Here is a 25545-nt window from a genome sequence, read left to right as displayed (position 1 = left end):
ATAGAGAGACAGACTAGAAATAGCCAACACAAGAATCATTAAGGTAAAATTCTTGTACTTTTGTTTGAAAAGTTTATTATCAAACAAAGAATTTTTACATACACCAATGTTTTTCCAAAAATTCCGAAACTTTTCTCTACTTTTCCATCTAATGTATACAAAAATTACATTAGTTTTGAGATCCACAATTTCTGGAAAGTTTAATTACAAAAATTGACAAAATATATCAAAAAGAAATCAAGATCCGAAAGAAATTGATCTGAAGCCTCCTCATCAATACTTAGCTTACTAAATAAAAAATCAATGAGATAAGATTTGACCCCAAGTCGAATTGAGGAGGTGGAGCTCCCACTGATTGGGCGTTTTTTCAAAAAATAAAAAAAATTAATTATGGTGAATTTATGAAAAATAGGGTCCAAATATTCCTTCGTATCTCCCAAACCGTGATATCTATGTAAAAATTGAAGAAATTTCAACTGCCACTTCAGTTATCAGTTTTCCTTATCATTCCATGCATTTAGTTTTAAATCTAAGCATGATAAAAATTCTAAAATCTGGAAATGACAATAATTTTCTGAAAACACAGATTTAGAGATTTCACAACTGCTGAAATTGCAGAAATAAAACACAGCAAAATTATGACAGCCACACACAGAAAATAACACAGTGGTCTTTGGTCAATGTGACCTTGGAAAAACCCCCTACAACTCTTGAGGAAAACTAGTTTGAGAGCTCTTATTTATTTTTGAAAATGCTTTTACAGAGAAACTAAAATACATAGTGAAGATTTCAGCAACCACAAATTACAACTTATCTCCATTTCCATGCTTGAACTCCACCTCGAAAATCGTGCCAATCAACAAACAACCAAAACATAATTTTTTACAGCAATAAAACAACATTAAATGCTGTACGACCAACCTCGAAAAATGTGCCCAAAACTTGCTGCCCCTCTTCCTCGATTTCTATGCCTTTCTCTTGCTGTACGGTTTTTTTCCTTGGGATGCGTGCCAATAAATGATGCTGCCTAGATTTGCTGAAATGTTTTCTTGCTGCTCTCTTCTCTTTCTCTCAAATGCTCATGAAAGAATGAATGATCTTTTCCTCTTCTCTTCTCTTTCCTCTTATTCTCTAAATGACTTTTTGGGTTACCCTGAGATCTAATAGATGAGATTCATTTAGATCTAGGGATGAGAATAAATGTGCATGTAATTCCCACTTTCTATTTTTTAACTCACCCACTTAGATAAAGACCCACTTAGCCTTTTATTTCCATAGTCACTTTTTCACTTTCGAATTCTTCATTGAGTTTAATAAAGTCACCTTTAAATTAGAATGTAACTTTACCACTTATAAAGTCACTTTTAAATTACAATGTAACTTTACCACTTATAAAGTTACTTTTAAATTAGAATGTAACTTTACGACTTATAAAGTCACTTTTAAATTAAATTGATTTTACCACTTATAAAGTCACTTTAGGAGAAAAGTAAAAAATAAATTTGGACACTTTTCCCTAGGTCAAAGATCAAATCCTTAGGGAACCATTTGTCCTATGGTACCCAAATTTTAACACTCCCTCTTATCAAGGAAAGTGTCCCTCACCACTCCCATCTTGTCTCTGAAGTAGACATGCTTGCCCCGTGGTAAGGCTTTGGTGAAAATGTTTGCTACCTGCTCATTTGTGGAGATGTGCTCAAGCTTGACAACTCCCTTTTGGACATAGTCTCTAATGAAGTGATACTTGATCTCAATACGCGTTGACCTGTCATGAAAAACTGGATTCTCTGTGAGTTTTATGCAACTCTGATTATCACAGTAAATTACTGAAAGTCTCAATGCCTGACCAAATAGACCAAACAACATCTTGCAAAGCCATATGGCCTCACTACTAGCCAAACTAGCAGCCATATACTCTGCCTCAGCTTAACTCAATGCAACTGACTGTTGTTTCTGGCTAATCCACCACACAATTGCCGAACCCAATCCAAAACAACCCCCGAAAGTACTCTTCCTATCTGAAGCGCAACCTGCCCAATCTGAATCCGTGTACCTTGCTAGTCTCACACCATCACCCTGTCCCTAATCTAGACCAGTGTTACTTGGGAGCGGCAGCGGAAGCGGGGAGCGGGAGTGAAAATGGGTGTGGGAGCGACATTTTCAAAAGCTCCCGGTTTGGGAGCCAATTTCGGAGCATTTTTTATATAATATATATTTTTTATATTTTTATATTTTGATACATATATGTCAACAAAAACATGTAGAATTATGAATTAGATATAAAAAACATGAAAAAACATAGATTGAACCATATAACAACAATCATCTAGAAGTTATAATCTTCATCAACCACGTCCACAAGTTAGTAACATAGTAACATACAACATATTGAGTCTCGTGATTCATCAATCTTAAAATTTCAAGCTTTCAAAATTCAATATATAACATTTATCGTCATTGATCACCAAAGTTGTACTTGTAAGCTAAGTGTAACCATTACAACAAACAATATCTAACATGAAATGAAATGTTATAAAATGAAATGAAACAACTTTCAACTTTCATGAAGCATCATATTCATAATTCATTACTAATGAGTTATAATTGCCAACTTCAAACTTAAATTGTCATATATTGTTTAAAAAAATATCAGAATAAATCAGTGTTTTTAAAACCGGAACCGGTGACCGGACCGGTCCACCTAATGAACCGGTTTACCGACTGGAACCGGTCTAACCGGGACTGGTTTGGTCTAAACGAACCGGTTTTTAAAAAATACATTAAATAATTAATTTTTAATGAAACAAAACTATTTTTAAGATGTAAAACCATGATTCCAAGCCAATAGAGACAAAATATGCAAAGTTTGCTCATTTATATACCATGCAAAGGTGAATATATCAAAATGGCACCGAGTGCAATACATATCATCGACAAAATAGAAAAATACATAAGAAATGAGGCTCTAAATGGCCTATAAAGTCCAAAAACAATGCTGCAAGCTATGAGGCCATTGGCCTACTACAAGTCTACAGTGTACACATGATCAATCATCAAGTCCATCACCACTACTAGACACAGGATCATCATCAGGAGCTACATAGACATCATCTGGTTCAGAGTCTGAGGATGCCTCTGCCTCATCTGCAACATCAGTATCAATGCCACCAATGACAATAGAAGTGGACCTAATGGAAGCACGAGTTTTTCGACCTGCACGACTAGTGCCTTCCATTGGTTCCTTGCCTTTCCTTGATGCCGCTACTGATCCTGGTTCTGATGCCGCCACATAATCTGCCTCATCCTCCGCTAAAGCCATGTCGATATCAAAATCAGCCTCAAACACAGGATCTTCAGTCTCCTCCACCCATTCTGATGTTGGATCAATATCGTCCAACACAATGGGATCTAGATCAGGTGATTTGCTCATCATTTGGTTCCTCCTCAGTCGAAGGTTGTATTGCACAAAAACAAGATCATTTAACCGTTTTTGTTCCAAACGGTTTCTCTTCTTCGTGTGTATGCGCTCAAAAACAGACCAATTGCGCTCACAACCTGAAGCACTGCAAGTTTGACTGAGGACTCTAATTGCAAACCTTTGCAATTGAGGACACTGGCCACCAAATGACTCCCACCAATGTGCTGCAAAGAAAAAGACAATAATTAGTAACTTAGTTTATAATTTGAATTGTAAAGAACGTAAACAATTTTAACTTGAAATGAAAAACAAAATGGAAATTGGAATTGCTTACCTGGTTGGTCCACATCTCTTGCCATCTTTGCCAAGTTTTTGCCAAAAGTACCACTTGCTTGATTGAAAATAGTAAGCTGTCTATGTATATCCAACTGGTCTACATGGTTAGGGACCATGCGCTCCAAGCAATCAATCAATCCAGCTCTGACCTCCCCATCATGCTGATCTCCTAGCCGATTTTTATAGTGATACCTTGGGTTCAAAAAATACCCGGCTGCATGTATAGGACGATGGAGTTGATTGTTCCATCTGTTATCAATGATCTCCCATATACGGCCATATTTAGCTAACCTGTCATTGTAAGCTGCCCGTATCTGCTCCTTTGCCTGATCCATAGCTTCATAAATGTAGCCCATGGCCAATCTTTCCCCATCCACCAACCTTAGCACCTTAACAAGGGGCTCGGTAATTTTCACAAGCTCTACAGACCTTTTCCAAAAATAAGTGTCTAACACTTTCTTTTTGGTGTTTTTTCCATCTGGTCTACGAGCCCACCGAGATTCAGACCATTCATCAGAGGAAAACATTTTCTGCAAGTTTCTATGTTGACCATTGAGACATTGCAACGTGAGGAAGTGAGTTGCAAATCTCGTAATTGCAGGCCTAACAAGCTCTTTGCCTCCATTGTGTTTCCTCATTAGGCTCAATACCCATGAGTGGTTGTAAATGTATTTTGTAATGCACTTGGCATGCTCTACAGTGTTTTTTACCCACTCCACCTTGCCTATATCCTCAAGCATGAGGTCTATGCAATGTGCAGCACATGGAGTCCAAAATATGGTGTTATATTTGGCCTCAAGCATCTTTCCAGCAAGAACATAGTTTGAGGCATTATCAGTGATGACCTGCACAACATGCTGCTCCCCAACTTCCTGAATAATGTTATCCAAAAGCTCAAATAGAAGGCTTGCATCCTTTACCCTATCAGATGCATCAACTGATTTCAAAAACATGGTTCCTTGAGGGCAAGAAACAAGGAAATTAATGATAGTGCGGTTCTTTCCATCGGTCCATCCATCTGACATAATGGAACAACCTGTTTTGACCCATGACTCTCTAAACTCAGCCAAATACTCATCAATGGAAGATATCTCTTTTTGCAAAAGAGCTCCCCTCAAGTCATGCATACTAGGGCCTTTGAAGCCCTTTCCTGCAGCTATAACAGAGTCCCACATAGCTTGGTAATAAGGTGAGCGAGCAGCATTAAATGGGATATCTGAATCATACCACCATCTAGCAATGTATTGGTGAGAAGTTTCTTTGCATTGTTTTTTCCAATGCTGATCCAAAGTGGGTTGAGAACTTGGCTGGGAGGAAGTGGGATTAGATTTAGAAGAGGCAATGTTGGCAGAAGATGAGAAATAACTTTGGATGTTTGGTCTCTTTGCTCCTTTTGATGGTTGGCCAACTCCAACAGAAGGATGAACATAGTGAAAGGGGTCATTGGTGGAAGGGATAGAAGTGGAGTCTTGAATCTCATAATCATCATACCCACTCTCTTTCATAAGATTCATGGCTTCCATTAATTCCCTCTTCCTTGCAATTTCATCTTGGATGGCCTTCTCCCTAGCCTTATCCTCATAAAATTTTTCAAGCTTGGCAATGTATTCTGCCCTAATAGGACCTAACAGTTCTTTTGGTGCATCACATGGCTTTACTTGGCCTCTTACCCCAGCCAAGTGTTGTTTCAACCTAAGAATACCCCCACCTCCAATAGATTTATGGCATAATTTGCATATCATTTTTCCCTCAATTACATCACAATGAACCCATGCACTGTCCTTTCCTTTTGGAGCCATGTTTGCTTGAAATAATAACAATTTGCAAAGAAATCTGCCATTTAAAAAAAAAATTGCAGCTAAGGAACATGGAAAACCAATGATAAATGTAGGAAAAAAAATGCACATGCAAGCTACAAAAATTGATAGCATAGAGCTAGAGAGTTCATAGGCTTAGCATAGATGATAGATCATTGAAGTGAGAAGTTTATAGCACAAAAAAAATAATTCATGGACAGCAGACCCAAATGAGGAATTATCAAGTGCAAATCCTTACCTGGAAATGCAAAGTAGCTCCCTTAGCCTCCTCTTGATGATGGCAACTCCACTGACAGCTACACACTATCTCCAAAATAGCTCCAACTCCAACTCCAAGATGACTACTTCAGCAAAAACTCCACACTCTCCAAGCTCACAAACAAACTCACAAACACTCACAAACACTCCAAATCAGTTGTGTGAGACAAATGAGAGTGAGAGGGGTGTCTTATAGCAAGTGTGAGGGTGTTTTTGGAGGGAAAATCCCTTTCCCTCACCCCCAAAACCCCTAAACCGCCCTCAGTTCCAAAAAACCGCTGCGCTTTTTGCTTGACCGGCGGCCTGTCCATAAACCGGCCGGTTTAGGACAGAACCGGCCGGTTAGCAATAAACCGGCCGGTTCCGCCCTAAACCGGCCGGTTTTTACCGGTTAGGGCAATTTTCCGGGCAAAGGGTGCTGTAAACCGGGTTTTTTCACCGGTTCTGACCGGTGAGCCTCCCAACCGGCCGGTTAGGCCGGTAACCGGTTGGACCGGAACGGTTTTTAAAACTATGGAATAAATATGAAATAGTCAATAGTTATAAAAACTACTAGAAACTAGAAAAGACAAGTAAATCTTGTAAAAATTTCTGTTTTCCCACCCCGGTTTTCAGTTTCTCCTTATTTCTCCCATGTAGTTAAATGCCCATTCCCATAACCATACATTTAACAGACTGAAAAAAATAAATATTGCTGAAAACACAAATTTTGAAAATTTTTCAGAATGCTGGAAATTGCAGAATTAAAAATCAGCAATCAAACACAGCCATTAAAACACATTAAAACACTGATATTTTTGGTCAACTTGACCCTGGAAAAACCCCCTACAACTCTTGGGGAAAACCAGTTTGAGAGCTCTTCTTTATTTCTGAAAATTGCCTTTTTACAGTGAGAATTATTCAGCAAAAAATCAGCAAGCAAATTTACAACTTATCTCCTTTCCCGTGCCTCACAGCAATCTGGAAATTACAGCAAACAGGACAGCAATAAATGCTGTACGGCCTCCGTTTTGTGTGCAGAAAAATCAGCAAACTGCTCCTCGATTTTTGTGTAAAAATCTGCCTTTCACTATGTGCTGAATCAGCTATACAAATCTGCTCAACTGCTGCCTTGGAATGTGTGCCAAGCTGCTGTCTCCTTCTCCTCCCTGCTCAGAAATCTTTCTTGCTCTCTTGCTCTCCTTCTCCCAATCTGCTCATGAAAGAATGAATGACCTTTTCCTCCTTTTCCTCCTTTAATATAACTCCAAGTGACTTTTGGGTGATCCAAGTGACTTTTGGGTGATCTCTAAATCCAATGGCTGAAATAGATTTAGATCAATGGCTGAGATTAAATGCTCATTTAAATCTCACTTTCTATTTTTTAATTCACCCCACTTTAATAAAGACCCACTTAGTCATTTATTTCCAAAGTCACTTTTCCTTTCTAATTTTTCATTTACTTTATAAAAGTTACTTTAAAATTAGACTTAGTAACTTTATCACTTAAAGTCACTTTTAAATTAGATTTAACTTTATAAAATTATAAAGTCACTTTAGGAGAAAAATTAAATTTTTTTGGACACTTTTCCCTAGGCCAAAGATCAAAGCCTAAGGGAACCACCTGTCCTCCGGTATCAAATTTCAACACTCCCTCTTACCGAGGAAGGTGTTCCTCACCACACCCATCTTGTCTCTGAAGTAGACATGCTTGCCCCGTGGTAAGGCTTTGGTAAGAATATCTGCAACCTGCTCATCAGTGGAAATATACTCAAGTTTCACAACTCCCTTCTGAACATAGTCTCTGATGAAATGATATCTGATCCCGATATGCTTTGACCTGTCATGAAATACTGGATTCTCCGTGAGTTTAATGCAACCCTGATTATCACAGTAAATCACTGAAGGTCTCAACGGCTGACCAAATAAGCCAAACAACATCTTGCGAAGCCAGATGGCCTCACAACTAGCTAGACTGGCTGCCATATACTCTGCTTCCGCTGAACTCAGTGCTACTGACTGCTGCTTCCGGTTGAACCATGACACTACTGCTGAACCCAACCCAAAACAACACCCTGAAGTGCTCTTCCTATCAGAAGCACAACCTGCCCAATCAGAATCAGTGTACCCTGCCAATCTCACTCCATCTCCCTGCCTGTAGTCCAGACCATAATCCACTGTCCCCTGCAAGTACCGCAAAATGTGTTTTGCAGCCACCCAGTGAACCTTCCTAGGCTCACACATAAACTGACTCATCGTGTTGACTGCAAAACAGATATCTGGTCTAGTGTTGACCAAATACATCAAGGAACCAATCAACTGCCTGTACAATGTGGGATCCACCAACTCGGAATCTGAAGCATGAAGCTTCTTCCAGTGGGTGATCATCAGTGTCGACATGGGTCTACAATCCTCCATGTGGAATCTGCTAAGGATGTCCACAATATACTTCCCCTGCCCCAGGAAGAAATGCCCCTCCTCCTGCCACACCTCCAAACCCTAAAAGTAATGCATCAAGCTGATGTCCTTCATCTCAAACTCCGCCGCAAGATCTCTCTTGCAGTGCTCTATGAGTCTCTCTGCACCTGTAATGATCAAGTCATCCACATACAACACCAGAATGAGAGGCTCCTCACCAATCACAATAAAGTAAAGGTTCGGATCTGCCTCACTCTTTGTGAAACCCATCCCCTGCAAGTATGCATCTATCCTGGAGTACCAAGCTCTGGAAGCTTGCTTCAGGCCATAAAGGGCCTTCTTCAATCTGCACACATGGGACTCCTTCCCATGCACCTCAAAGCCCTGTGGCTACTCAATGTACACCTCCTCCTGTATGAAGCCATTGAGAAATGCGGTCTTCACATCCATCTGGTGGATCTTCCAACCCATCTCTGCTGCTATCGATATAATGGAGCGGATCGAAGTATATCGAGCCACGGGAGCGAAGGTCTCCTCATAATCAACTCCCTCTACCTGGGAGAACCCTCTAGCCACAAACCTCGCTTTGAATTTCTCAATGCTGCCATCTGCAGCATGCTTTACCTTGTAAAGCCATTTGGAAGTAACCACGGATTTGCCCTCAGGCCTCGGCACCACCTCCCAAACATCATTCTTCATGATAGAAGAATACTCCTCCTGCATGGCCTCTCTCCAGACCTGCTGGCTAGCTGCCTCCTCATAGCTAGAAGGCTCAGAGTCAAGGATGCTGGTAACCATCGCCATATAACTACAAAACCTCTCAGGTGGTCTACTCTCTCTGACCGGCCTCTTCGGCTCAGCAACAGATGTGGCATCTCTCAAGGTGTCCTGAAGCCACTTGGGCTTCCTCTTCCCTGAGCATGCTTCTCCCATAGGAAAATGAAACTCCTCCTCCTCATCACCATCAGTAGCCTGAAATCCTGACTGTCTGTCTGCTGTCCTCCTGCCTGCACCTGAACCTGTAGAAGCTGAGGTACCGTGTGAACTGTCCATCAGTGGACTCCCTATTGAACTGCTCTGCATGTTGCCCGGAGCACCACCCCTCTGGCTCGGCGAGCCACTGCTCACTGATGGACCTGACATCCTCATAGATGTACCTCCGGATCCTCCTGATCCCTGCCCACTAGATCCCTGTGATTGACTCAACTGCTGCTGAGGCTCTGGCTGATCCAGATACTCTAACTCCCGTGACCTCCTAAAGGCCCTGTCCTCCTCGAACTTCACATCCCGTCTGACAACAACTCTCCTCTGTGCAGGAATGTAAATCCGAAAGGCCTTTGAGGTCTCACTGTAGCCCACAAAGATACCCTTCTCTGCGGTGGGCTTTAGTTTGGTCCTCTTCTCCTTGGGTATATAGGAGTATGTAATGCATCCAAAGATATGAAGATGACCAATATCAGGCTTCTTCCCAGAGAAAGCCTCCGCCGGAGTCATGTGCCCCAAGGCACGATGCGGACTCCTGTTCTGCAAGTAAACAACGGTGTTGCAGGCCTCTGCCCACAATAACAATGGTAACCCCTGATCATGTAACATGGCTTTGGCAGCCCCTATGATGGATCTGTTCTTCCTCTCTGCAACCCCGTTCTGCTGGGGGTTGTAAGGAACAGTGAACTCCCTCCTAATGCCTGCCTCCGCACAATAGTCAACAAACTCTCCAAGGGTGTACTCTCCTCCATTGTCCGACCTCAAGGACTTGATCTTTCGACCTGTCTGAGTCTCCACAAGAGCTCTGAACTCCTGAAACCGCTTGAAGACCTCACTCTTGGTCTTCAAAAAATAAATCCAGGTCCTCCTGGAGTGATCATCAATGAATAACACATAGTACTCATATCCACTCAAGGAAACATGAGACATCCGACCGCTCACATCGGAATGAATCAAATCAAGTATCCCCGTCGCTCTGCTGTCACTGCTGGGAAAAGGGGATTTGGCAAACTTGCCCATCGCACAACCTCTGCAAGTATCAAAGTGATCAGTACTGAAATCTGGCACACCTGTAGTGATCTCCCGCAATGTCCTCAAGGCTCCATGATACATATGTCCCATCCTGCGGTGCCAAATCTCACACAGCTCAGAACTGCTAGCTCTGCTGTCGGTACTACTGCTCAATGCCAAAAGGGGTTGGAATGCAAACTTGTACACCTTTGCTTGGTGTACACCTATCACTCTAGCTGAATCAGCTGGAGTGCCCCTAGGATACATCAACACCTGTCCTCCCCTGAACAGTACCTCATATCCTCTGTCCTCCAAAGCTGAGACGGATATGAGGTTCTTCCTCATCCCTGGCACATAAAGAACCTCTGACACCTTCAAGGGAGGTTTGGACACCCTCTGAAATGTCACTGTGCCCACCCCGACTGCTCTAACAACTCTGTCATCACTGAGTACTACCTCAATATCAGTGCCATTCTCTGAAAGCTCTGAGAAGTACTCACGGACTCCTGTCATATGACGTGAAGCGCCACTGTCTAGATACCAGATACCTGAAGATGCTCCGCTAATCGAGGGAAAAGCATGCTCCCTCTGAACCTGTGTGGCAGGTGATCCTGCACTAGAGGACTCACACGTAGTGAACGCAAACTCCCGGTCAAAACGACCTGCAAAGTCCTCAATCGCTGCTGAAGCTGCCACGTCCTGGTTCTTCCCCTTCTTCTTCTTCTTCTCTGGACACACAACTGCATAGTGTCCCATCTTTTGACAATTCCAACACTTCACCTTGGAATAGTCCTTCTGTGTGTTCCCCTGTTTACCTTTACCTTTGCCTTTGCCCCCACCACTGCTTGTGGAAGCCTGCTTCTTCCCTTTGCCTTTCTTGCCTCCTGCCACCAGTGCTACGTCCTCATCCTGCTCAACTGGCTTGGCTGCCCCAAGCTGTCCTTTCCTGGTCTCTGTCTGAATACAATCATCCCAAAACCTCTCCCATGTGGGAAGGGTCTCACGTACACAAACCCCATCAGCAAAGTTCAACCATGAACGGGGGAGGCCATTCACTGCAATACGCACCAACTCAGTGGATGGAATGGCCTCTCCAATCGTTGCCAACTCATCTCTCACATTGGTAATCTTTGTGAGATATCCAGCTGCACTATCATTCCCCATCTTAATGTTCTTCAACTTCTCCTTCAGGACCATCTTCCGGTTCTCATTGGTACTCTGGTAGAGATTGGACAATGCTGTCCACATCTCATGGGCATTGCTCTTTCCTCTCACATGAGGAATGCAATGGTCTTTGATTCCCTCTAGAATCAGCCTCTTACCCTTATTGTTCTACTTTTTATACTCAGCCAACTGAGTAACATCAGTGGGCACAACAACAAGGTTCTGTGCGGTATGCACCATGATATCCCAGACTTCTGTCTCCTCAAAGATACTCTGCATTCTCTCCTTCCAAACACTGTAATTTGTATGCCTATCCAACCTATCCTCTACCCTCAATCCCAATGACATCCTGCTGTCCTAAAACTGAAAAATAGCACTGTTGTAGTAAAGATAAAACTGCTGTTTATGAAAAAATCAGCTTGCTGGAATTTTCTGAGTGAAAAATCAGCAACTGTAATTTTTCCTTTTGCTGTCCCAAACTGCCTTTCAGCACTCAAGCTCTGATACCATGTAAAAATTTCTGTTTTCCCACCCCGGTTTTCAGTTTCTCCTTATTTCTCCCATGTAGTTAAATGCCCATTCCCATAACCATACATTTAACTGACTGAAAAAAAAAAATATTGCTGAAAACACAAATTCTGGAAATTTTTCAGAATGCTGGAAATTGCAGAATTAAAAATCAGCAATAAAAAACAGCCATTAAAACACATTAAAACACTGATATTTTTGGTCAACTTGACCCTGGAAAAACCCCCTACAACTCTTGGGGAAAACCAGTTTGAGAGCTCTTCTTTATTTCTGAAAATTGCCTTTTTACAGTGAGAATTATTCAGCAAAAAATCAGCAAGCAAATTTACAACTTATCTCCTTTCCCGTGCCTCACAGCAATCTGGAAATTACAGCAAACAGGACAGCAATAAATGCTGTACGGCCTCCGTTTTGTGTGCAGAAAAATCAGCAAACTGCTCCTCGATTTTTGTGCAAAAATCTGCCTTTCACTATGTGCTGAATCAGCTGTACAAATCTGCTCAACTGCTGCCTTGGAATGTGTGCCAAGCTGCTGTCTCCTTCTCCTCCCTGCTCAGAAATCTCTCTTGCTCTCCTTCTCGCAATCTGCTCATGAAAGAATGAATGACCTTTTCCTCCTTTAATATAACTCCAAGTGACTTTTGGGTGATCCAAGTGATTTTTGGGTGATCTCTAAATCCAATGGTTGAAATAGATTTAGATCAATGGCTGAGATTAAATGCTCATTTAAATCTCACTTTCTATTTTTTAATTCACCCTACTTTAATAAAGACCCACTTAGTCATTTATTTCCAAAGTCACTTTTCCTTTCTAATTTTTCATTTACTTTATAAAAGTTACTTTAAAATTAGACTTAATAACTTTATCACTTAAAGTCACTTTTAAATTAGATTTAACTTTATAAAATTATAAAGTCACTTTAGGAGAAAAATTAAATTCTTTTGGACACTTTTCTCTAGGCCAAAGATCAAAGCCTAAGGGAACCACCTGTCCTCCGGTACCAAATTTCAACAAATCTATTATTTATTGCTTATGCTTGGGCCTCTTGCCACCACGAGAAATGTCTAGTTTTTTAGTCTTGTTGGAAAATCAAGATCTTTGTCATTAATATCACCCTCTAAGCATTAATATCTAGAGGTATCTTTATCATTACCTCTGTATCTGTATAGGGATCTTTGTCCTTAATACCACCTTCTAAGCATTAACATAAGATAGAAAATGTCAAGTCAAGATTTTGTTTGAGTGATGCGTACATTTTTAAGAGGGTCATGATAGAGGAGTTCGACAACCAATGTCACTAAGATCAAGGTACATAGAGGGATTGGTGCTCTTGATTAAATACGAGTTTCATACCCTAATACATGACAAAATTCAATGGAAACATTGCAATCCTAAAATCCTGAAAAATTGATAAGTCTGCTGGATTTTGAATGAAATCTAAAATTCTGTTTTCTCCATATGAAATCCAATGAGGTCGGAACCACTCTCAAACATCTTGAGTCATTTCATGGTAATGTTAAAAATTTAAGTAAAAGTCTCCTTAATCTTCATTTTCATCCTTTTACTTTAAGAATTTAACATTACCATGAATCGCATATCAATACTAGGGCCATAGGCTTGATCATTAAGTTGCCCCACTCAAAACTTATTTGTTTCTTTGAAAAAAATTGCATTTGGAACATTATTGCAAATTTTTTTGGCAAAAAAGGCTAAATGCTCCCGAAAAGGCAAGGAGCATTTTTTTTTAGGGAACACGCTCCCGACCCGCTCTCGAGTCGCTCCTGCCCGGAGCGTGGATTGGGAGCGGAATCGGGGGGGGGGGGGGGGGCGCTCCCTCGCAACACTTATCCAAACCAAAATCCACAATCCCTTGCAAGTAACAAAGAATGTGTTTTGCAACCACCTAGTGCACTCTCCTGGGCTCACACATGAATTGAATCATAGTGTTAATTGCAAATCATATATTTGGCCGAGTGTTGACCAAATACATAAAACAACCAATCAACTGTCTGTATAGAGTAGGATCCACCAACTCGGAATCAGAAGCGTGAAGCTTCTTCCAGTTAGTGATCATAGGTGTAGACATGGGTTTGCAGTCCTCCATGTGAAATCTGCTAAGAATATCCACAATCTACTTCCCTTATCCCAGGAAGAAATGCCCCTCTTCTTGCCACACCTTCAATCCTAGAAAATAATGTATAAAGCCGATATCTTTCAGCTCAAATTCTAAAGCAAGATCTCTCTTGCAACTATCAATGAGTCTCTCTACACCAATGATGATCAAATCATCAACATACAACACCAGAATGAGAGGCTCGTCACCCGCCACAATGAAGTATAGGTTTAGATCAACCACACTCTTTGTGAAACCCAATTGCTGCAAATATGTATCAATCCTCGTGTACCAAGCTCTAGGAGCTTGCTTCAAGCCATAAAGTGCCTTTTTCAATCTGCATACATGGGACTCCCTCCCATGCACCTCAAAGCCATACGGATGTTCAATATAAACCTCCTCCTGAATGAAGCCATTGAGAAATGCAGTCTTCACATCCATCTGGTGGATATTCCAACCCATCTCTGCTGCAATCGATATAATGGAGCGAATAGATGTATACCGAGCTACGAGAGCAAAGGTCTCCTCATAGTTAACTCCCTCTACCTGTGAGAACCCTCTCGCCACAAATCGAGCTTTGAACTTCTCGATGCTGCCATCTGCATCATGCTTTATCTTGTAGAGCCTTCTGGAAGAAATAATTGATTTACCTTCAGGCCTCAGCACTAACTCCGAAACATTGTTCTTCATAATAGAAGAATACTCCTCCATCATGGCCTCTCTCCAGACCTGCTCATTGGCTGCCTTCTCATAACTAGAAGGCTCAGAGTCAACAATGCTTGTTACCAATGCCATGTAACTACAGAATCGCTTAGGTGGTTTACTCTCTCTAACCTGTCTCTTTGGCCCAACAACTGATGTGGCCTTGTGCAAGGTATCTTGAAGCCACTTGGGCTTCCTCTTCCCTGAGCATACTTCTCCCATCAGAGTGAAAGAATCCTCATCATCATCAGAAGCCTGAACTCCTGAAGGCTTGTCAACTGACCTCATGCTTGAACCTGTGCCTGTAGATGCTGAAGTACCGTGCGAACTGTCCATTAGTGGACTACCCTGTGAACTGCTCTGCGCACTGCCCTGCATGCTGCCCAAAGAACCACCCACCTGACTCTGAGAGCCATTGCTCACTGATGGACCTGACACTGTAATCGATGTACCTCCTGATCCCTGACCACTAGATCCCTGTGACTGACTCAACTGCTCTTGAGGGTCTGGTGACTCTGGATACTCTAACTCCCGTGACCTCCTGAAAGCTCTCTCCTCCTCAAACTTCACATCCCGCCTGACAACCACTTTCCTCTGTGCAGGAATATAAATCCGATAAGCTTTTGAGGTCTCACTATAACCCACAAAGATGCCCTTGTCTGTAGTGGGCTCTAGCTTGGTCCTATTCTCCTTGGGGACATAGGAATATGTAAGGCACCCAAAGATACGAAAGTGCCCAACATCAGGCTTCTTCCCAGAAAAAGCCTCCTCCGGAGTCACATTCCCCAAGGCATGATGTGGACTCCTGTTTTGCAAGTACACAATAGTGTTGCAGGCCTTTGCCCACAAAAATAAGGGTAACCCCTGATCATGAAGCATGGCTTTGGCAACCCCTGCAATGGATCTGTTCTTCCTCTCCGCAACCCCATTCTGCTAGGGGTAGTAAGGAAATGTGAACTCCCTTCTAATTCCTGCCTCAGCCACTGTTTTACAACCAGGCGGATTCAACTCGGAAACGGCCGAGTCATACCGAGCCGTTCAAAATTTTTGTGACCAGGCCAGCAACCCGGTTCGGTTGACCGAGTCAACTATGACTCGGCCGAGTCATCCAATGACTCGGCCGAGTCATAGTTGACTTGGTCAACCAGGCCGGGTCCGTATTGACTCGGTCGAGTCAATGAAAGACGGCTGGGTAGCGTAAAAAATAAAATTTATTCACTTTTTTTTGGATTTGTGGTAAAGTTAAAATCAATTTATGGATTCCAAAGGGTTTAGGTAAATTGTTAAGTGCTTTTGGGGTCCATTTCCCCCTCCCAAACCCTATTTAAACAACCAAATGCTCTCATTCACTCACAACAGTCTTATGCATTTGAGTGAGAGTCTTCTTTGAGAATTAGTGAGCAGTTCTTGAGCTTGTTTTGGAGCAGCAGTGAGGAGTCTTGGAGGAGCATTGTAGCTGGAGTGAGGAGCTTCTTGGGCAGCCATTTGGAGCAGCATTGAGGAGCTGATTTTTGGAGCAAGCTTGAGGAGGCAGTTTGTGCCTGGAGGTATTTTTTTCCACCCTTACAAATCTGTTTTTGCTTAGTAAATTTTAGGTGCATATCAAGAAAGCTTAGAGAGTGTTTTTTGTCAAATAAATGAACATTGAATCAATTTTTTTTTTTTTTTTTTCATTTTCAGATTGTTTTCCTAGTCTAAAAATGGCACCTAGAGCAAAAGATCCTGCTTGGGCATATGTTGAAATGGTTGATAGTCAGATGTGTTGCAAGTTTTGCCATAAGAAAATTAAGGCAGGTCCTGGGGGGATTCATAGGCTGAAACAACACTTGGCAGGGATTAAAGGCCAAATTACCGCATGTCCCTCTGATGAAATTGAGGAGATTAGAAAGAATTTGGTGGCCAGCTTTGAAAAATTTAAAGAAGATAAGGCTAGGCAACAAGAGATACAGGCTGAGATTGGGAGGAAGAGGGAGATACAAAGAATGATGGCTACCAACCCCCACTATGATTTTGAGGGTTCTTCCTCTATCCCTCAAACTGAGGCATCCAACCCTTTCCGTTATGTTCCTCCCTCTTTTGGTTCTGTTCAAGATAAGGGAAAGGGTAGAATGAAGGGTGATGTGACTATCAAAAGTTATTTCACTCCCTCCTCTCCATCAGATGCACATGGTCCTGAAGTTAGTAAAGGTCAAATTCAGCCCACTTTAGATGACCATTGGAAGAAAGAATTGAGGGAGACTGCTTGTGACTACATAGCTAGATGGTGGTATGATGCTGATATCCCCTTTAATGCTGCTCGTTCACCATATTATGAGCCTATGTTTGATGCCATACATGCTGCTGGAAAAGGCTTCAAAGGCCCTACTATGGAAGAGCTAAGGGGGGTTAGTTTGCAGAAAGAAATTCAATCCATTAATGAGTATTTGCAAGAGTTCAGGGACTCATGGGCAAGAACAGGGTGTACCATCATGTCAGATGGATGGATTGATCAAAGAAACCGTACCATCATAAACTTTCTTGTCTTCTGCCCACAGGGAACCATGTTTTTAAAATCAGTTGATGCATCTGATAAGGTAAAAGATGGCCACTTGTTGTTTCAGCTATTGGATGAGGTTATTGAGGATGTGGGGGTGGCTAATGTTGTTCAAATCATCACAGACAATGCCTCTAACTATGTTCTTGCTGGTAAACTGTTAGAGGAAAAACACAAGACCATCTTTTGGACCCCATGCGCTGCACATTGCATAGACCTCATGCTTGAGGATATTGGAAAATTAGATTGGGTCAGAAACACTGTAGATAATGCCAAAAGCATAACAAAATTTATCTACAATCATACACTGGTTTTGAGTCTCATGAGGAAACACACTGGAGGCAAGGATATTATTAGGCCTGCCATCACTAGATTTGCTACACATTTTTTGACATTGCAATCTATGCTTTCCCAACATAGAAACTTGCAAAAGATGTTTTCCAGTGATGAATGGAATCAAACCAATTGGTCTAACAAACCAGAAGGCAGAGAATTGAAAAGGAAAGTCCATGATGAAACTTTTTGGAGAAAGGCAACAGAGATTGTGAAGCTTGCTGAGCCACTGGTTAAGGTGTTGCGGTTGGTGGATGGGGAAAGGTTGGCTATGGGCTTCATTTATGAGGCTATGGATCAAGCAAAGGAGCAAATAAAGACAACATACAAGGATAGAGTGGCAAAGTATGGGCCCATTTGGGCAATCATTGATGAAAGATGGAACAATCAACTCCATCGCCCTATACATGCAGCTGGGTATTTTTTGAACCCACGGTATCATTATAGAGCTAAGGAGTCAGGAGCTTTGAGGGGGGAGGTCAGAGATGGACTGGTTGATTGCATTGAACGCATGATCCCATCGGAGTCTGATCAACTGCAGATACATCAACAGGTCACATCCTTCAGCAATGCAACATGTACCTTTGGGAAGAACCTAGCAAAGATTGCAAGAGAAGCAGATGAGCCAGGTAAACAAAAATTTCAATTTTCAATTTCTTAATGGTTTTACAATTTTACTTTTTTTATTAAAGACTAAAGTTTGTTAAATCATTTATAATTTGAAAGTTAGATATAATTTGTAATTTTGTTGAGCTTCAGCCTTCATCTAACTCATAATTCATTACACTCCTATGTTTTTTGCAGCACAATGGTGGGAGGCCTTTGGTGGCCAGTGCCCTCAATTGCAAAAGTTTGCAATTCGTATTTTGAGTCAAACTTGCAGTGCATCTGGGTGTGAGCGCAATTGGTCTGTCTTTGAGAGGATTCACACAAAGAAGAGAAACCGTTTGGAGCAAAAATGGTTGAATGATCTAGTTTTTGTCCAATACAACCTTCGGCTCAGACGGAACCAATTGCTGAACAAAAGACCTGATTCAGATCCCATTGTGTTGGAAGACATTGATCCAACATCAGATTGGGTAGTGGAGAGTCGTGCACCAGAGTTTGATCCTGATGAGGATCTTGATGAACTTGAACTGCAACATCAAATTCAGCCTGTTCAGTTGAATGCAGATCCCGATCCACCAGCCTCAGTCTCACAGCCAGCGGCAGCAAGGAGTAGGACTCCAGTTGTAGGTGCTTCCTCTGCTCAGCCACGACAGAAGCGCAGCCGCATATCTACTCTATCTCAGCTTGCATCTGCTGCACAGCCTGCTAGTGGTACTGGCACCACTTCTACAGTTGCAGTTGGAGACGATGATGATGAGGAGGAGGCATGGGGCCCCTTGTCTGACTCTGATGATGATGATGAGTCTGATCCAGAGATTGGTCGAGATGATCTTGGCTCCTCTGGCAGTAGCTACTAGCCAGTAGTACTAGTATTGGAGTCTGGTCAGCATCACAGTTTACTTTTGTTGTAGAGGCCATTTCTAGCCTCCTTGGTTATTTGTATTTTGTTTTGAGTCTTTGATCATGTATGACAGTTGACTATGTATTGCCATTGGGTACCATTTTGATATAATGGATTGGTTCATGAGCCTACTTTGATCATATGTTGTCTTCCATCTATATTATAATGCTGTGTGTTTGGAAACATGAATGAAAATCTTTAAAATTATGTTTAAAATATTTAAAATTATGTTTTTTTATAAAAAAAATAAATATTTAATGTATTTTTTACAACGACCGAGTCATTGAAATCGAGCCGGCCGAGTCATTACCGAGTCGGAGTCGGAGTCGGAGTCGATCCTCGGCCGAGTCGGAGTCGGAGTCGGAGTTGTAAAACATTGGCCTCAGCACAAAAATCAACAAACTCACCAAGGGTATACTCCCCTCCATTGTCCGACCTGAGGACCTTGATCTTCCTACTTGTCTGGGTCTCCACAAGAGCTTTGAACTCTTGAAACCGCTTGAAGACCTCACACTTGGTCTTCAAGAAATAAATTCAGGTCTTCCTGGAGTGGTCATCAATGAATAAAACGTAGTACTCATAGTCACTCAATGATACATGAGACATCCGACCACTCACATCGGTATGTATCAAGTCAAGGATCTCGGTCGCTTTGCTGTCACTGTTGGGAAAAGGGGATCTGACAAACTTCCCCATAGCATATCCTTTGAATACATCAAGGTGATCAGAACTGAAATCTGGCACACCAGTGGTGATCTCTTGCAATGTACTCAAGGTCTCGTGATACATGTGCCCCATCCTGCGGTGCCAAATCTCACACAACTCTGAATTGCTAGATCTGCTGTCGGTCCTGTCTCAGGTGCTGCTAATAAATGCCATTATGGGCTAGAATGAGAACTTGTACACCTTGGCATGGCGCACACCAATCTCTCTAGCTGAAGAAGCTGGAGTTCCCTTAGGATATATAAACACTTGCCCTCTCCTGAACAACACATCATACCCTCTGTCCTCAAGTGCTGAGACGGATATCAGGTTCTTCTTCATTCCAGGTACATATAGAACATCTGACACTTTCAAGGGAGGTTTGGGTCCCCTATCAAATGTCAATGTCCCCACACCGATTGCTCTAACAATGCTGTCATCACTAAGTACTACTTCCATATCAGTATCACCCTCTGAAAGCTCTGAGAAGTACTCTCTGACTCCTGTCATGTGGCGGGAAGTGCCACTGTCAACATACCAAATGCTAGAATATGCTCTGCTAGTAGCGGGGAATGCACACTCCCTCTGAACCTGTATGGTAGGTGATCCTGCACTAGTGGCCTCACAAGCTATGAACCGAAACTCCCGATCAAATCCCTCTGAGAAGCTCTCTATCGTTGCAAAAGCTACCATGGGTTTGTCTTTCCCTTTCTTGTTCTTCTTCTCCGGACACACAACAACATAGTGTCCCAACTTTTGACAATTCCAACATTTGACTTTGGAATAGTCCTTCTCCTTGTTCTGTTGCTTTCCTTTACCGTTGCTTTTGTCTCCACTGTTGGAAGCTTGCTTCTTTGCTCTGCCCTTCTTGCCTCTTGCTAACAATGCCCCATTGTCATCCTTCTCCACCTGTTTGGCTGCCCCTAGATGGTTCTTTCTGATCTCATTCTGAATGCAATCATCCGACAACTTCTCCCAATCGGGAAAGTTTTCCCGTGCAACATTGCCATCCACAAAATTCTCCCAAGTCTTGGGAAGACCATTCAAAGCAATTCTCACCAACTCAGTGGGTGCAATGATCTCACCTACGGCTGCCAACTCATGTCTCACTGAAGTGATCTTTGTGAGGTATGCTGTAGCACTGTCAGTCTTCGCCATTTTAATGGCCTTTAGTTTCTCCTTTAGGACCATTTTTCTGTTTTCATTTGAGCTCTGGTAAACACTGTTCAAGGCTGTCCATATCTCATGTGCATAAGTCTTTCCTCTCACATGAGGCATGACATGGTCTTTGATTCCTTCCAGAATCAATCTTTTTGCCTTAGCATTCTTTTTGTTAAACTCTGTCAATTGTATAGGATCAGCAGGTACTACTACTGGGTTTTGTGTGGTATTTCCCAGAATGCCCCAGACTTTTGCTCCCTCAAAGATGCTCTGGATTCTCTCCTTCCATGCATTGTAGTTGTTCTGCCCATCCAACTTGTCTTCAACTCTCAAACCCAAAGACATGTTTCACTATCCTACCAAACTGAAATTTTCAAATCTATGGTAAAGGTTTCTGTTTTTTGTGTAAAAATCAGCTTGCTGTAATTTTCACTTTGCTGTCCCAAACTGCACTTTTCAGCGAACCAAGCTTCGATACTATGAAGAAATTTCAACCCCCACTCCGGTTATTAGTTTCCCTTATCACTCCATGCATTTAGTTTTAAATCCAAGCATGATAAAAATCCTAAAATCTGGAAATGACAATAATTTTGCGAAAACACAAATTTAGAGATTTCACAACTGCTGAAATTGCAGAAATAAAACACAGCAAAATTATGACAGCCACACACAAAAAATAACAGTGATTTTTGGTCAATGTGACTCTGGAAAACCGCCTACAACTGTTGGGGAAAACCAGTTTGAGAGCTCTTCTTTATTTTTGAAAACGCTTTTACAGAGAAACTGAAATACACAGTGAAAATTCCAGCGACCACAAATTACAACTTATCTCGATTTCCATGCTTGAACTCCACCTCGGAAATTGTGCCAATCAGCAAACAGTCAAAACAGAATTTTTCACAGCAATAAAACAACATTAAATGCTGTACAACCAACCTCGAAAAATGTGCCCAGAACTTCTTGTCCTTATTCCTTGATTTCTGTGCCTTTCTCCCATTGTACCGTTTTTCCTTGGGATGCGTGCCAATAAATGATGCTGCCCAGATTTGTTGAAATGTCTTCTTGCTGCTCTCTTTCACTTCCTCACTGCTCAGAAATTTTCTCCTTGCTCTTTGTTCTCTTTGTCTCAGATGCTCATGAAAGAATGAATGATCTTTTCCTCTTCTGTTCTCCTTTTATTCTCTAAATGACCTTTTGGTTACCCTGCGATCTAATGGTTGAGATTCATTTAGATCTAGAGATGAGAATAAATGTGCATTTAATGCTCACTTTCTATTTTTTAACTCACCCACTTAAATAAAGACCCACTTAGCCTTTTATTTCCATAGTCACTTTTTCACCTTCTAATTCTTCATTGAGTTTAATAAAGTCACTTTTAAATTAGAATGTAACTTTACCAGTTATAAAGTCACTTTTAAATTAGAATGTAACTTACCACTTATAGAGTCAATTTTAAATTAAATTGACTTTACCACTTATAAATGTTGAAATTTGGTATCGGAGGACAGGTGGTTCCCTTAGGCTTTGATCTTTGGCCTAGGGAAAAGTGTCCAAAAGAATTTAATTTTTCTCCTAAAGTGACTTTATAATTTTATAAAGTTAAATCTAATTTAAAAGTGACTTTAAGTGATAAAGTTACTAAGTCTAATTTTAAAGTAACTTTTATAAAGTCAATGAAAAATTAGAAAGGAAAAATGAGTTTGGAAATAAATGACTAAGTGGGTCTTTATTAAAGTGGGGTGAATTAAAAAATAGAAAGTGAGATTTAAATGAGCATTTAATCTCAACCATTGATCTAAATCTATTTCAGCCATTGGATTTAGAGATCACCCAAAAGTCACTTGGATCACCCAAAAGTCACTTGGAGTTATATTAAAGGAGGAAAAGGAGGAAAAGGTCATTCATTCTTTCATGAGCAGATTGGGAGAAGGAGAGCAAGAGAGCAAGAAAGATTTCTGAGCAGGGAGGAGAATGAGACAACAGCTTGGCACACATTCCAAGGCATCAGTTGAGCAGATTTGTACAGCTGATTCAGCACATAGTGAAAGGCAGATTTTTGCACAAAAATCGAGGAGCAGTTTGCTGATTTTTCTGCACACAAAACGGAGGCCGTACAGCATTTATTGCTGTCCTGTTTGCTGTAATTTCTAGATTGCTGTGAGGCACGGGAAAGGAGATAAGTTGTAAATTTGCTTGCTGATTTTTGCTGAATAATTCTCACTGTAAAAAGGCAATTTTCAGAAATAATGAAGAGCTCTCAAACTGGTTTTCCCCAAGAGTTGTAGGGGGTTTTTCCAGGGTCAAGTTGACCAAAAATATCAGTGTTTTAATGGCTGTTTTTGATTGCTGATTTTTAATTCTGCAATTTCCAGCATTCTGAAAAATTTCCAGAATTTGTGTTTTCAGCAATATTTATTTTTTTCAGTCTGTTAAATGTATGGTTATGGGAATGGGCATTTAACTACATGGGAGAAATAAGGAGAAACTGAAAACCGGGGTGGGAAAACAGAGATTTTTACAATAAAGTCACTATAGGAGGACACTTTTCCCTAGGCCAAAGATCAAAGCCTTAGGGAACCACTTGTCCTCTAGTAACCAAATTTTAACAAAAACTGAGAGGTTTTTGTAAATGAGTCCTTTTTCGACAAAAGCCTTTTTTAGATTTGCAAAATTCATTTTCAACTTTTTGAGAAATGTGCCCAAAGTTGATGACTAAAACAAGATTATTTAATATTTGAATCTAGAAACGTGGGCTTCGAAGATTCCTTCGAATGTTCTGAACCATCACACCTGTGCAAAAACCGAGAGGTTTTTTTTAATGACCCTGTTCCCAACAAAAACCTATTTTGGTTATCAAAAATTTGTTTCCCACTGTTCAGGAACTGTGACCAAAGATACTGTCATTTATAAGAAAAAATAGAGTGCTGCCATTTGATTTGTCAATGCCACCTTGTCGTGGTACTCGATCATTTGCTGACGTGTGAGTTGTCATTGCTTTAGAACTTGACAATCCAACCCGTCAACGCCTTAAGTTTGATGTTTTTTGAATTTTCGTTGACAATCCAACCCGTCAACGCCCTAAGTTTGATGTTTTTTGAATTTTCGCTGACAGTCCAATCGTCAGTGCCTTTATTCGACATTTTCAAATTGGTGCTAACAATCCAACTGTCAGAGCGCTTGAATCTTTTAAATAAAAAATTTAAAATCGCTGAACCTTATGCACTAAAGCTAGGTTGAGATGACAAGTCTTGAGGGAGTTTTACTATAGGACCTCTCAAAGGAGCTCTATGTGATGATTTAACACTTCCAAAATGCCTTTCGCTTTCTTGGAGAGACCTAAGAAAGACTTGCACTAGACCTAGGGTTTTATGAATGATTGTGGGAAGAAATGCTTGCAAGGTACTCACAAGGTGAAGGTAAGGGAAGAGAAAGGGTTTCTTGATATTTATTCCAACGAATACTATGCTCATATAATCGTCAAGAAAGTGACCTATCCAAGGAAATACAAGCTAGGTTTCCCTTCTTGGGCACACCTAGGGCACAAGAATTTATGGACAGATAACTGTGAGAAATCCACCAAAATTGAAGATGCTCTAGAGAAAACCTCAAAGAAGAGTCCTATCCAAGCGGAATCCAGAAATTTACCCTCTAATAGAATTCACTTGATTTCCTAGCTAATCGTCCCAGAAAAAGAGGCGAAAATTTCAGGAGGAGAAAAGGAGGAAAGGGAAGCTGATCAATGAACGACTTAGGCCAGTGCCTTCTTCGTTGGGTTTATGGAGTCTTAGATGCGTTAGATAAGCCAAATTTGTCCTCAAGGAGGTCAAAAGATGATTCCCTAGCTGCCACATTTCAACAATTACCTACTATTAGAATATGGGGTTTCATGAAGAAAATAACATTTCATCACTAGGAACATTCATTACATACTATACTATGAATAATAGATGCAAGAGCGAACCAAATAGCTTTCAAAATTATCTTCAACAAAATCAAAGCATGATGCATTTACTCTAGTTGCAACAGTTACATACATTAGACAATTTGCAAAGAAAAATTTCATCAATATGAGAACTTACAAAATAGCCATGCAATATATCCATCCATATTCAAGAAGTAACTCCAAGACAAGATTAAAAATCAACTCCAAATATCATAGTGCATCCAAGATACTCTAAAAGATCCAAGAGAAAAAGAGCGAAATTTCTTGAATTTTCTAAGTCTATTTCATTAGAAAATTAATCTGTATTCTGCTGGTTTATTTCTTCTACTTGTAAATTCTGAACAAGATATTTAAAACATTTAAGTACCGAAATAAACACAATACAGTCACAACATCTACAGATCATCAACTGAAAGAAAACAAGCACACAAGTGACACCGTTATTTTTGGACAAATGTCTCCTGAAAAACCCAATGTGGGAAAATCGGTGCAGCGATTCTGAAGATTTATTATGATGCAGTATTCCTTGAGTACAACTGGGTGCCTAATCGGCTCACCCGACAGATAAAAATACACGACAACAATACCTCTATATTCAGAAATAGGTATTCAGAAAACATGTCCCACGAAATCCT

General features: G+C 41.0%; 2 protein-coding genes across 4 annotated transcripts in view; one reads left to right on the top strand and one right to left on the bottom strand.

The window, feature by feature from the left end:
• Nucleotides 1–25545, top strand: part of LOC149146258 (Tetratricopeptide repeat (TPR)-like superfamily protein) — a 381927-nt gene that overhangs the window by 222212 nt on the left and 134170 nt on the right. The window lies entirely within an intron of this gene.
• On the bottom strand, nt 2835–6120 carry LOC149146259 (uncharacterized). Its single transcript, XM_089447942.1, has 2 exons — nt 3753–6120; nt 2835–3642 (listed from the first exon to the last, which is right to left on the bottom strand). The coding sequence occupies exons 1-2, from the start codon at nt 5683–5685 to the stop codon at nt 3047–3049; spliced, it is 2529 nt and encodes an 842-aa protein (XP_089304068.1). The 5' UTR covers nt 5686–6120; the 3' UTR covers nt 2835–3046.

The sequence above is a fragment of the Pinus tabuliformis genome, chromosome X, assembly GCF_031772625.1.
Source record: "Pinus tabuliformis cultivar Carrire ecotype Pingquan chromosome X, CPIR1, whole genome shotgun sequence".
NCBI classification, from domain to species: Eukaryota; Viridiplantae; Streptophyta; class Pinopsida; order Pinales; family Pinaceae; genus Pinus; species Pinus tabuliformis.
The sequence above is the reverse complement of the archived record's forward strand: the minus strand, read 5'-3'. Positions and strand labels throughout refer to the sequence as shown.